General features: G+C 41.2%; 1 protein-coding gene across 3 annotated transcripts in view; it reads right to left on the bottom strand.

The window, feature by feature from the left end:
* ANO5 (anoctamin 5) overlaps window positions 1–11,876 on the bottom strand; it is a 59,443-nt gene extending 47,567 nt beyond the window's left edge. For all 3 annotated transcript variants that reach the window (XM_067296245.1, XM_067296244.1, XM_067296243.1), the window contains exon 1: window positions 11,772–11,876. In XM_067296245.1, the coding sequence (XP_067152346.1) occupies window positions 11,772–11,832 (61 nt within the window). In that variant the 5' untranslated portion in view covers window positions 11,833–11,876. The remainder of the gene's footprint in view (window positions 1–11,771) is intronic.
* Window positions 11,877–14,581: the final 2,705 nt, after the last annotated feature.

The following is a 14,581-nucleotide window of genomic DNA, read 5'->3' on the forward strand; positions in this document are numbered from 1 at the left end:
TAGCTTACTCCACCCATTATTTAAATGTTAACATTACAGGGGAAATCACATTGAATAATGGTCCTTGTAATTTATAACTGTTCATTTGATGTGAAAAGAAACTGGTCAATGATATAATACAGCATTCAGAAACATCTTCATTATAACACATTTAAAGTTGCTGCATGCTATTCTGTTAAAGCAAAATATGCCTGCAGAAGTCTGTATTAGATATCTCACAATTTGAGCACATAAGTTTTATTTATGCACCTGTAGAAAGGTATTTGCACATGCTGATACAAGTGTGGAGACCTGTGTCAAGTCACCTCTAAAAAGTTAGTGTAGAAGTAACTGATTTAGGCTCATTCTTCCTACCCAGCGGTACCATAACAGCTTCAGGGACTACGCTCTTTCTGAAACACAACACCGAACACTGAAAAGGTTTAAAGAAAAAGCTGCAGCATGGAACTGAATTTAGTTCACTCCCCAAAGCACAAACATTCAATACCCAAGATAAACAAATGGCACGTAACAGGAGAGTATCACAATAAGAACATGGAAGTCCACTTGAAAATGACTATCAAAATATTCAGATTAATTTACTTCAGAAATTGTTTGTACAGGAACATTCCTACGAGAGGCTGGCTTCAGACAAGGCTGGCTCTAAACATAAGCAAACCAGGCAGTTGGCTAAGACAGCAGACTGCTGGCTGATGAAAGAAAGGGAGCATAACATTCATGCTCAATGCCTGTTTGCCCTATACTGCTGGAAAGCAGGTTACCTGCTGCTGCTGCTGCTTTAAAGAAGGTAGCAAGGCCAGGGCCCAGGAGCCATAAGCTCAAGTTCTGGGGATCTTCATCAAAAGTTCTGTCACAATCCTCTGTGACAGAAGCAGCCTGACACTTCATTTCTGGGGTAGCAAAATTCAATTTTGCCTATGCTGCTGAGAGAACTAAGACTCTGCAGCCTAGAACAGCAGTCCTCAGTCTTATATTTTCTGGATTACCATTCCTACAGTTGTGAAAGTTTAACAAGTTTAACAAGCATAATTCAGAGTTTTACTTTTTTAATGCTCTTTCAATAAGAAAGTGGATTACTTATGCAACTTGTGAAAAGGAATCCGTTACTGCTTTCCTGGCATCTCTGATCTAGGGGAATAAAACAGAACAATCCAAGTAAAGCACACAAGAAGACAAAAGAGAGAATGCAAAACATACGATAAATGAGAAGTACCACATACTCAAAATAGTCACTCCTTGAAAAGCATATAAACATGTTCCTAAACAGCAGGAGTGTGAGAAATGTATGTCCACGTCATGTGGGAAGGTGTAAAGGAGCCACAACACAGAACTACAACATGTACCACACTAGGAATGGAGATGCCTGGTAAGTTCTTAACCATGAGAGCAGCCCATAGATAAATAAGAACTGACTGTAAATCACACTGCAAAAAAACTTGATTGTGTGTGATATCAAGGACCAAAGCTAAAGCCTGATTCCCAGAAGCTCTCAGCAAACAAAAGCTAACAGACGACACACACAAGAGGGAGGAAAGCTGGTTAGTACAATACCTTCTGACCGCCATGGCTTGAACTTGGTGAGAGTCACAATGTCATCTTTAAAGGAAAAAACATTTCAGTAAAAAACAAAAGTCTTTTGAAGAAAAATCCACTTTGAACATTAGCCCATTAAATAAGTCTCCTCTCTCCTTTACCATAAAACCACTATGTCCAAACAAAAGAACAAGCATTAAACCCAAGGATTATGACCTACACAAAAAGCATGGTGCAGGTTCCCCTTGAAATAACAACATTCACCTTTCTGTCCAGGTACCATAAGGCACCATATTCAGCAACATAAACAAGGATGTCATTTGCCCATACCAGCAGCAGGGAGGGCTGCAGAAGTTTCCACTAGCCAAGAAAATGCTTATAGAAAAACACTTCAAGAAATTACATCTTCATATCTAAAGAGGGAGTACAACAATATTTTGATAAAACCACCATAGTTAAGGGAACCGTCTTGCTCTTCAACACTACGTGCTCCACTGTATGTAAGAAGATCTAAAAAGTCTGCACACCAAAGAAGAATGAGGACATCCACTGAACATAAACGGCCCTTCGATGCAAAATTCATTTGAACAAGAGATGCAGTCACTCCTTGCGAATAATTTGTTCAAAATTAAGCACAGAACAACACTGTAACTATCAGAATCCATTTAAGTAGTTTCAAATATAAATAATTTTGTTTCAAGTTATTGCCCTTTCACAGGCATGCACATGTCATACCAGAAAAAAAATGCCTCTTTCCCAATGAGGCCATTATCTCCAACAGCCTTACAGTTCTGCACAAAGCTATTCATAACTCCTTAAAAACAGGAGTTTGGGGAGTTTGCACACTACTGGCAATGACTGAGCTTCACATGACCTACAATTTTGTAGTATTATTAACCTTCATTGCCCCAAACTACACCCTATTACAGGGCAACCTAGTTATAAACATTCAATATGTCATCTGCAAGGATTACAGAACTTTTCTCTTTCAATTACAGACCTGGAAGATGAGAGCAACAGTAATCCAAAACAGTTCAGAGAAATCAACATTCAGAAGGGAAGACTGGTGAAGATAATCAGGACTGACTTGGTCTTTCAGAATACATGTGATTTACTCCACATAAAAAGGTACCTTTACTAGTGCACTCCTATGATTTCTGTAACAAGCACGAAAAACAAGGCTTCTTGTGTAATGCAATGATTAGGCATTCCAGACTAGTAAATTTGTTCTAACTGCATGAACCACTTTTCACAAAAAACATCAGTTTTGCCATGTGGAAAAAGAAATAACAGGAAATTAATTGCACATCCGGCCCAGCCAGTAAGACTCTAACATCTTTAACAGCACCCAACTGGCAATTTCCCTGGACAATGACGATCTGTGTCACTCCAGCATCCTCAGGGAGAGCTGGGGTATAGAGGCTGATGGGAAGAAAAAAGCATGGCCAACGATGCTACACTCAAAATATATTCAGGCGCTGAGCAACTGGCGTGTAGTTACTGCAGTCTGGCATAGTTTAGAGCAACTCTGCGTCAGAATACAGACTAAGACAGGGCATTTTAAAGTTTCCCTTTCTTTCAACTTCTAGCACCCTGACTCATCCACACCAAGTAGAGCTCTTGCACAGATGACAAACCAGCTAGAAATTCTCACAGTTGCATCTCACTCCACGTATTGCAATGAGTCCTTAAAAGGTTTATACCTCCCTCTGGCACAATATGAAACCTGCCAGAATTTTTAGTAACCTCCCTCTCTTCCACTAGCGCTCATTTTTTAATGAATCCTCACACTTCCTTCAGCAATTTTTTGCCATCTTCCACCAAAGCAGAAGCCTGAGCTTTGAGACAGGGCCTAGAGAATGCATGCACAATCTGATATTTAGAACCGGATTTGCAGAAGACAGCAAATGAGCAGAAAGCCAATTAAGTCAGCAAGCCAAAACGCTGAGGGCGGAAGTGTCTTGCATCGTCCTTCCCCCTCCCCGGCAGGGAAAAGCAAAGCTCTCTCACTCAGTATTCATAAATGGCTTAAACATCCACTGCAACAGTGATAGCTCCTAGGTCTCTCCTTCCAAAACAAACACCTTAAACATGGAAGTAAGGGTACATAGTCTCAAGGGCTCAATCAACCTTTAATCAGGAGCACCTACAATAGACAAAAGTGAATATCAGAGCTTGAAATAAATAATGCAGTTGAAATGCCCCGTCAATTCAGAAGACAAGGCATGCAAGACTAAAGCATTACTGATAGCCACATTGAGAAACATACTGGTAGATGGTAGGTATGCTTCTGCTAGTAAAATTTAAACATATTAGGTGCTTCTAGAGCCAAGTGGCAGCTGAATAGATATTTTAAGGATCAAACTTTTGATTTTGCTGCTAAAATGAGAAAGTCATCTACACTTGCATACTTCGGACCTCTGGTAGATCTATCCCAAAGGAAAAGCCAGAGCCAGAATTCTTAGGCAGGAGCTAACAAATTGTTTATTGCTTAGCAGAAAACAGTATTATTACTAGTACCATTATTATTTTATTATTTCCAAAATACTGCTTCTATATACTTCCATGATTTTTTCAGACATAGCAATAATGTCCCTTTCAGTCAGCAGAAACTTTTGGACTTGTCAGATTGTTCTGCATTCATCAGATACCTTTGGCACATCGGTTTATACACACACATATATATATACACACAACCAAGCAATGTTTTGATGTTTCAGCTGAAACAAAACTAACAAAACCAGATTTATATTTCAGCTGTTATGAAGCAGCTGCAACTGCTTATGAAGCAACTACAATGACATTTTCTAATATTCACCATTACCAAGTAGTTAAAAAAAAAAAAAAAAATCACTGTGGGATTGCTGTTTGTACTTATCAACTGGGACTTACTGATTTCTATCTTGACCTAGGAGTTCAGTTCAGCACTGAGTCACTAACAAAAATGCATACTCAACAAATACTTCTCCAGAATAAAGCCACTCATTCCAAGTAATCTTCAAAAATGAGCATTTTAAGTGCTTGCATATCTAAAAAAATATGACTTTAAAATGATTTAACTGTATTTATATACCCATTGACCACAACCTTCCAGCTCACATAATGTACACACCCCTGCTCTGCAGTGACACAAGCTGCTGCACCCTGGTTTCCCAGGATTGCTTCCTGGGACTGGAAGGGAACCATGGTACACTGCCTAGATTCCTGCCCTGGATGACTAGTTTGCCTGGGGAAATTGAGGACCCACCTAGTACACTGGCTCCTGAGCCAGTACATGTTACTGCTTCTTAGCAGTACAGTTACTATTTCTGGCGTCATTGCAAGAGCAGTGTCTGTACTCTTCAACCAAAAATTCAATCTCAAGATTATTCTTGAAGTGGTGGTTTAGACACATTCAGAGCTGCTCCTAAAAATTTAAATGTATTCCTTAGCAATTAAAACATTAAGTTTTCAGTAAATCCAAGATAACTTAGTAGGAACCTTTTAAAAGTACTTTATGACTTTAAGAAATAATCATACGGAAGTTAACAAGTCATACCAAGCTAGTTGTGCTTTTTTTTTTTTTTTTTTTAAATCCTTACATGTACACATGGACACAAAGAAGAAAGACAAAATCTACCACACATCAAGAGATTCAGGAAAACATGTTTTTTACTAGACACTGCACACTTAATCTAGCAGCAGTCAGTAATATTGAAAGAGAGGGATACATCTTCAAATTAACAGATACAAAACCACCAGTGTAACTTCTTTTCTATGCTTAGGATACTAACACACAGAAATAACAGATTTCTTTGGAAGTAAACACCAATCTTATTTTCATAATCTCTCTTCAGGTTTTGCAGAGACATAACATTTCTCAGACACCTGAGAAAACCCTGTTCTCATAACAGACTGAATTTTCATTTTGACTTTTATTTATTTATAGAAATAAAGTGTTATATTCAAAATGTGTAGCAATAAATAAAACTTGCCATAGAAAGCTGAATGATCTCGTGCTTCTCATCTGAAGATGTTAAAGCCCACATACAAACCCATTTTAGCTAGAAACTTCTGAGCACATATGAACAAGTTGTCATGTGCTTGCTAAAACACTGTTTACCTAAGTATAGCTATTTTTCATACTGTATGAATTCTGTGTGTGTATCTCAATCTCCAGAAATCAGAATCAAATTAAAACTGAATGAATTAATCTGCTGCAGAGACATTAATTTATAATATGTGCTTTATTATTAAATGAGTGACTCCAGAGTACAGGAATTTATCAAGACATAGGAAGTAAATGAAGAAAACCTAGTATTTTAACAGACATAAATATATGGGAGAGAAATCTATTCCTAGCAATAAGAAGAGCCTCATTTACTATTTATAAAAGATAGGAAGGATAGCTCCTACATGCTAAAACATTATCTAGAGTAATGAGTCAGAAAGGAGAAATCAATGAGTGTTATCACCTTACAGAATACCAACCAAATCTTACATACTGACTTAGTTTTTGCTCACTTTTAATCTCTCCTACAGTAAATGGATAGTTTAAACTCAGAATTTGAGATTTGCTCCTAGCTGCCTTCCTTGTAAAGAATCATAAAACCTCCCATTTTGATTAGAGGGCATTGGGTTTAAAAAAAAACAAAAAGCATAAATCCGTTCCTAGCAAAAAACCACAAGCAGAGTTTTGTAACATATAACTTCAATGGTATTTTAATGTGGTTTAGGCAGTAACCATGGCCATATTGCAAGTCTTGTCTACACTGGGACACAGTGCATGCTACAGTTTACTGTGAGCACTGAAGTCAGCATTTATATCTTTCAGGTACCATCATTTTGCAGAATGACACATGTAACAGGTACAAATAAATAAAAAAAAGAAAACCCAAATGAGCGATAGTTGTAGAAAGTGAGGTAATCTTAAACTGTGTAACATTTAGGTGTGTATAACTAAAGGGGAATAGGATGGCAAGTAAATCTTGGAAAAGCATGGTGGTAAATACCAGAGTTCAGAAATAATCCTGGCAATTTATGTAGCGGTATGGCCATGCTGGTTTTCACTTAGACTATTTATATGTTCAGGGCCAGACTGTGATCAGCACTATATGACCACAGAAGCAGACAAAACAGCCCAAGCAATTCACTTTCCTTGCGCATGTATAAAAATGCCAGGTGTATTCAAGTCTCATTAAGAAAAGTGGAAGAAAGGGGAACTGTGGTATTTCACAGCTCAAGGGAATTACAAGTACTTCAAAAAGTGTAACATAGACTTCCCTTCCTAGCGTCCGCTGAAGCCCATTAAAATCTTATAACATTCATCAACGCACTTCTCCAGCTTCCTCTGAAAACACTGATGCAAGACTGAAATAACACAATCTCCCATTTTACTATCCTTCACCATTTTTATTTGTGTTACATTAGTTCTTAGGAATATCGGGGGACCCAATGTACTGTTCATTCAAGGGACATAGGTAAAATATCCATCCATGTGTGAGAGATTTTTTTCTAGACACTGCAAGAGAAAAGCAATACATGAACAGTGAACCAAGAAGACAAGGAAACAGCGCAAAAAAAAAAAAAAAAAAGGAAGGGGGAGCAGCAGGGTTGTAGCATAAGCTAACAACATACATGACGTACTCTTCCTAAGACAGTGACAAGCACTATATGGAGAACCACACCTTGCATTTACTGTCCACTGGTAATAGTCCTGAAATTCATGTTACCAGGACATTTAATTTCAGATGGCCAATTTCATCTGCAATTTTTTGGTTTCTGGTCCTCATGCTCTAGTTCAACATTATTTTGGTTTTGCTTCCAGTGAAGTATGGGAACAATGCCTGCACTACTGGAGTCATTGAGAATTTTGCTACTGTATTCCACAGGATAAAGATTTTATTTTCTTATGTTAAACAAGAGAAAAGTATACCAATATAAGAAGACTTTAAATGAATCCCAGCAAAACAAACAAAATTTCCTGAACTCAGTTTGCAAGACTAACATTTTCTGTCCAAATTACTTTAAGAAAAGATGGATAACTGTGGAAGTCAAATATAGGCCCTGGAGAGAAAAAGTTTCCCATCATTCAAGAAAATGGGCAGAGCAATGGGCCATGGCTCCCATTGCTTACAGTTTCTGATGTGAGCACCAGTTCATTAACAGGACTGAAGTAAAGAAGGGTATCTAACCAACCAATGGCCTCAAAAATGCGTGTCTGCTAGTCATTACTCATCAGCATGATGTATTTCTAGCACACTACAAATCGGGCAAATATAGGCTTTCTGATTTCCTACCCAATAGTTAGGAAAATCCCTTTGAATAACAAACCACAGGGCCCTTTGTAATTTAGGGCCAGTGCAGAAAATGAAAGACCAACCGTTGGGATCCTGAGCCCTACCCACAGGGCCTGCTGTGTTCTGTCATCTTGCCAAAGGCCCGGTTTCACATTTACCCTTGGAAGCCTGCTAAGGAGGAGGAGGAGATGATCCAGGATTTCCAGTCTTAAACTGCACTTTACTGAAAAAATATTCTTGCCTCCTAAAAAGTGCACTTGGAACACCTAACTCCATTGTCTCTACCTGTTGTCACCGATAACCAGAGGAGGATGGTTCTGACTGTACCAGAAGACCTACGCAGAACAAACAAGATAAAATAATGAGGTGCTTATATTATACCATTAGTGAATGTGTAGTCCATATATACTTTAAAAAGTCTAATTTGAAACAATTCACAATCTGAAATCTTTGCCTGAAGGTTAGAACAAGGCCCCTCCTTTAAGAACTAAGGTGCAAGGGAGAAAGAGTGGTGGAGTTTCTTCTTTCAATTTACGAGCAGAAGGTGAGATTGTAAAACCCTTTTTAAATACACAGGCTTGACAGCATTCACCTGAGCTGTGAGAGATGGTTGTTCTGTTCTTTACTGTACCTGAGGGATTCAGCTCTATTTCCCGGCTCTCAGAAGAGTGGCGTAAACATTAACCCAATAGCAATTATGTGGGATAAGGCATATGTGAAACTCCTAAATTTCCTCTTTGGAGCTGTTCTACTTTGCCAATCACTGGGCTGCAGAGAGAGTATGCCAGAGTGACTTTAACTTCATATGCAGGGTCCTCATCTAAAAGAAAAGTATTATAGGTCTCAGTCACCAATCTAGGGCCTTTTTTATTGACATAACCTTTGGATAGAATGCATATTTAAGAACTGTGGTGGAATGGGGTTGAAGTTTTCAATTTTTCATTAAAAGCACCACCGCATATACATGGCAGAGATATAAAGCAATATTATGCAAGTTGTAGGAATCGGTTCCAGAAAACACACTTTCCTACCACAAACTGCAGCCTTCTCTTAAAACAAAGTTGACCTTTCGGATAACCAGCCTATACTTAAACTGTGCCTGGACAGTGACACATCTCAGCCAGTAAAGAAATTCCGCTCAGGAGTTACATGTTGGTTGATCTAATAGAATATTTTCTCACCTATCTTTTATATTCTAAATACATCTACATTTATTGGAGTTTTTATTTCATTATCTAGCGATGGTATTTCAAACTGTTTTCTGGTTAATAAATCTTCCAGTTTAGTCCTGTGGGAACATGATATCCCATTCTACACGATATCTCCATTTCTACAAATAGACCAGAAATTATTACATGTATTTCTTCAGTAATTAAAGACAGATGTGGTTTTGAACAGAGCCCCATATTTAATTTTTATTATTGGTATTAATCATAATAGTTCCAATTAAGTATGTACAGTAACACCATTAAATGATATTAAAATTTGGCCCAGAATGCTGATGCATTATTAGAATGCAATTAACTGGAATAAATGCTCTTCAGAAGTCACCACATCAGCTTCTCTTGATATTTTGCTACCTACTTTTTCAGATGAGGGAAGATGAACAAGATGCCAAACAACATAAGTAAGCATTTGAAATTAGAGCAGTCACGGTAAATCTTAGAAACAGGATCCATAGCTGAGTCCAATCTCCTGCTACTGAAGGCAAACTCTGTATAATCTCTTACCATCTGCTACAATATTCTAAGTTCAAACCATACTTCCAGAAGTTTTGCAGAAAGAACCCCGATATAAAGGTGGTTCATTTCAAAACATGACACTGAGCCAATTACTAGTTTCAAGAAGATTCACAGCGTTAGGACATATTCCACAACACAGCTACTGTAATATTAATGTTTCATGCTTTAAGGGGAGGGGGAAAAAAAAAAAAGCTGAAAGACAGCATAGACCTAAGGAAATACTCCTAACCACATATTATGGTCTTCCTCCTGTGATATTTACATTCAAATTTTGGAAGTTCATTTTTCTTAGTTTTTAATATTTAGGTAAATATCACATCTTCAACAAAAAGCAAAATCACACACATGCAAATGGAAGCTACTACCTCATGCTGCAGTAATTCAACGGGAAGCAAGAAAGCTTCCTTCAAGGTAGAAGGCTTGGCATATGGCCTCTATACACAGACTGTGAGATGAACTTTCTGCTGCTAGTAGGTAGTTTTTCATTCCCATAACCTATTCTTCAGCATTCATTAACGAAATGCAGTAGTAAAACAGAATTAAATGCATATTCACTCACCAAATATGAACAAGTCTTTAAGGGAAATATGCAGCAGTTGTTCTTTTTCCTGCCTCGTTCCTACTGACTCGCACAGACCCTCCTCTTGCACATCGGACATCTACAGCTTAGAGTCTCCTTAAGAGGCTATGTTTTTTCTCAGGAGCACAAAGCACATGTTTAGATCTACTAGAAGGCCTAGCGGAGATCTTATATGCCTGTTGTTAACTTTCATAGACCATTATTGAAGGAATATTATTTATTCTACCAAAGACATTTTTTCTAATCCCAAGAAATTTTTGAACAACAAATTAACATAGAAGTTTTCTCCTCTATCCACTATAGCCCAATTTCTGTTTCAGAAAAGTTTTTATTAAAAAAAAAAAAAAAGATTGGAGCTGGTACAAGATTTTGCACAGACAGTAATGTGTTACGGTACTGTAAATTCTGGTAAATCATCCTTGTTTACTGAAACCCCTCAAATCTCCTTACATTCAATGTTTATGACTAATGAACCACAAGATTTACACGGGAAAACTGAATGCTAGGGAATCGTGTTTATAAACCTGACTTCCCAACACTGTTCCCTAAATGGTTATTGTATATTTTGCAAATATTTAATTTCCTATTAATCATGATGAAAATTTAGTCTCAAGCTACTTCAGAAAAAAACACTACTGCTTAGAACAGTGAGACAGTTTCAAGCACATTTCCATGCTTACGTGCAGTGGGAAGGGCAATGACTCAGGTCTCCCCACAAGGCTTTGGAAAAGCTTCACTGGCCAAGAGGCTGTGATATCCCATCTGCTTCAGCTCCCAAGCAAGACTGCCAACTGCAAGATGCTTTCAGGGAGACGGCAAATGTCTGTCTGACACCAGCTGTGACCCCCTGCCTCTCCAGGAGCTGGACTATGCTATGCTTGTGGCTGTCATTGCAAATAGCTTCCTTCAGATAACTTCCACAGGCATTATTTGCAGTACTATTTCCCTAAAGCAGTACTGTCAAATACTTTGAAAAAACACGATTTTACACTACTACTTGGAGTGTTTAAAATGGCAATATATATTTTTCTAAAAGGCACAACAGTCAGGCTTGCGAGGGAAAGGCAGGAGCCCGTAAAGCCAAGAGGCCACTCCAGATGCTGCTAGTGGTCCTTTCCTTCCTTACAGTCTTTACTTCCAGGACTGACGTCAAAGCATGACTCTCAAAGAAGTTTTTCCAGCGCAATGTTTTTCTTTTTTTTTTTTTTTAATACTGAAGGATCTTTCTGAAAATATCCATGTACAATCTCATATCTGACTGTTGCTTTGTGTTGCCAGGCGAGGTACCGACACATACACACTTGGCATTTACGCAATCTCGCTTTATGAAAGCATAAGATCACCGCGTTAACTATAAATAATCACGCCAAGTACCGACACGAGCTGGAAACCGTTGCCACGAGCAGACCCCACCGCCAGCCGCGCCGCACACCGCGAACCTGCGGGAAACTGACCGGGCGCCGCGGGCGAGGGCTGCCCACGGCTGCCCGCTTCCGAGGGAGCGGGCAACGGACCGTCGGTCCAACCGTTTCGTTAACCGCCACCGCTCCGGGACCCCGAGTCACGGGGCCGAAAAGCCCCGCCGCCGGGCGGGAAGTGGCGCCGCGCCCCGCTCCGCGCTCCCCCGGCGGCACCTACCGTCGGCGGTCAGCGCCATCTCTATGAGGGTCTCGCCCGCCTTCCTGCCCAGGCGGCTCATGGCGGCTGCCGCCCCCTCCCCGGGCGGCCTGGGCGCGGCGCGGCGCGGCGCAAGTCAGGGGCCGCACGCCACCGCGGCGGCGCTGTGCAGCCCCGCGTGCATGCGCACTGCCCGCCCCGGCGGCGGGGGGCGCCGCGGCCCCGCCCCGCCCCGCCCCGCCCCGCCCCGCCCCGCCCCGCGCGGCGCTCCGCGGCCGTTGGCGCGGCGGGAAGCGGGGCGGCGCCGTTGCTCCTCGGGCGGGGCGGCGTGAGGGGCAGCCGGCGGGGCGGGTGGCGGCTCCCCGCTGCCGGCGGTGGCTGCGGCGGGGCGCGGCGCCGCCGAGGGCTGGGAAGGCCGCGGGGCCCCGGGCGGGAGCTGAACCGGGACTTGCCGCTTCCCTGCCGCGCTGCGGAGCGCCGAGCGCTTTTCTGTTCCCTCTCGAACGCTTTTTGTGCCTTTCTTAGCCGAAATGTTCCCGTAAAACAGGGCTGTGTCGAGACGAGCAGTCTCTCTGCAGTTTCGTGTTGTCTAAAGTCTTGAAGAGAGACATTTTGGTTGATGCAGTCTCTGGGTAAGGACTCTGTTAAAATCTTTGAATTTGTGCTGACAATACTGAAATAACTACAAAAAAACAAACAGAGAAAGCATTTGAAACATGAATGTTACACAGAACTCCAGTTTTAACAATGTGCGTTTCAACGTTGCCTGTCTTGAAGCGTTTTAGAAGAGCAGCCCCCTTTGGCGGTGTTACTTGCCAGGCTGGATCCAGCAGAGGAGTTGTCCTTCTGGCTGGAGCTTTTATAACAGTGAACCTTCCGTGAGCGAAGAGGAGAAGCTAAAGGAAGTGGGATAGAATAATATTCCCTTTGTTAGGTTCACATTTCTCTTTACTGAGGACCAGCTTGCGCTTGCTTTTGATGGTGCTGCAAGGATGAACCGTGCAGTGCACAGGGCTCTCGCGTGCTCGGAGGGCTTGTTTGTGCCGGTATCAGGCAATGTGGGAAGTTGCTATTAGATGTCCTAATGACAGATTTTCCATGTGTGAAGCAGCCTCGCTTTATCGTCATTTTCTTCAATAGCTAGGGGTGGTTTCCAATACTCTTTTCATTTATTTCATATACCTTTTGTTCGCTAACATCATTTCAGGGCAGACCCTGAGGCCTTTTCTCAGATCAACTTTGCATATTCACCTTTTATTGACTAAATAACAACTTCACACAACAAACTGATTTGCATTTCTGTTACTTGGGCAACTGATGCACAACAGCTGTGTCATGATGGGATTTCTCAAGCATGAAGTTAATCAAGTATGGTGAGTCAAAGTTACTCAAGGCGTTGGGGTTGTGTTCAGGTCTATATGTCGTATTAGGCCTTTATTTTTCATGTAATGTGTAACTGCTTCTAGAAATGTATTTTTAGTCAAAAGAAGGACTAAAAACATACTTGGTTGCTTTCCAAAGTCTGAAATGTTTAGCTTGGATTTTAATCTGAAGATACAGGGTAATGGGAACAAAGAGTACAGAAATGGCATACCAAAGGAGGCATTTATGAACTTGAAATTGCATACAATTCACTGGGTCAGAATGATTACTTTAAAATCTGCATTTCTAAGCCTTTAATTTTATCACAGCTTTATATGATAGGATAAAAGCTTTTATGCCCGTAGAAGATGCAGTTAGAAGCCAGTATTTAATAAGAGCCAGGAATAGCAAGGATTTCAGTGGCCAAGGCTAGGTTTTGCCTTCCAATTATGTGCTCGCCCTTCCCAGCTCCACCCTGCATGTGCAGCAGTGAAGCTGACCATATCTAAAGCTATAAGTACTATATCTAGAATGCTAAAGATGCTTTTGCAAATCTCTGTAATTGGACAGGCTCATAGTTTGTTGAGGCACTGAATTTGTGTAAATTACACACTGACCAATGTTAGAGACAGGTCAGAAATCTGCTGTCCCAGAAAGAGCTATGAAGGCCTTGTGCCCTTAGCAGGCACACATAAGCTGAGTACATGCAACACCCAGCTTTTAGGTTTCCTGTATATTCAGAGTTTAAGCAACTATTGTCTCACACTCTGGTTTCACAGTATGCTTAAGTGATCCAGGACCTTGCTTCCTTCAAAAGGCACAAACCTTTTTTCCTCCCACCTTGTATTTTCACTGGTGATCATAAGGCTGTACAGTCACAGAGTCACAGAATCACAGAATCGCTGAGGTTGGAAGGGACCTCTGGAGATCATCTAGTCCAACCCCCCTGCTCAAGCAGGGTCACCTAGAGCACGTTGCACAGGATTGCGTCCAGGCGTGTTTTGAATATCTCCAGAGAAGGAGACTCCACAACCTCTCTGGGCAACCTGTGCCAGTGCTCTGTCACTCTCACAGTGAGAAAGTTTTTCCTCATGTTCAGATAGAATTGTCTGTGTTTCAGTTTGTGCCCGTTGCCTCGCGTCCTGTCGCTCGGCACCACTGAAAAGAGTCTGGCTCCATCCTCTTGACACCCTCCCTTCAGATACTTGTACACATTGATAAGCTCTCCTCTCAGCCTTCTCTTCTCCAAGCTAAACAGGCCCAGCTCTCTCAGCCTTTCCTCATAAGAGAGATGCTCCAGTCCCCTAATCATCTTTGTAGCCCTTCGCTGGACTTGCTCCAGTAGTGCCACATCCCTCTTGTACTGGGGAGCCCAGAACTGGATGCAGGACTCCAGACGTGGCCTCACCAGGGCTGAGGAGAGGGGCAGGATCACCTCCCTCGACCTGCTGGCAACACTCTTCCTGATG

This window comes from Apteryx mantelli, chromosome 4 (genome assembly GCF_036417845.1).
Source record: "Apteryx mantelli isolate bAptMan1 chromosome 4, bAptMan1.hap1, whole genome shotgun sequence".
Taxonomy (NCBI): domain Eukaryota; kingdom Metazoa; phylum Chordata; class Aves; order Apterygiformes; family Apterygidae; genus Apteryx; species Apteryx mantelli.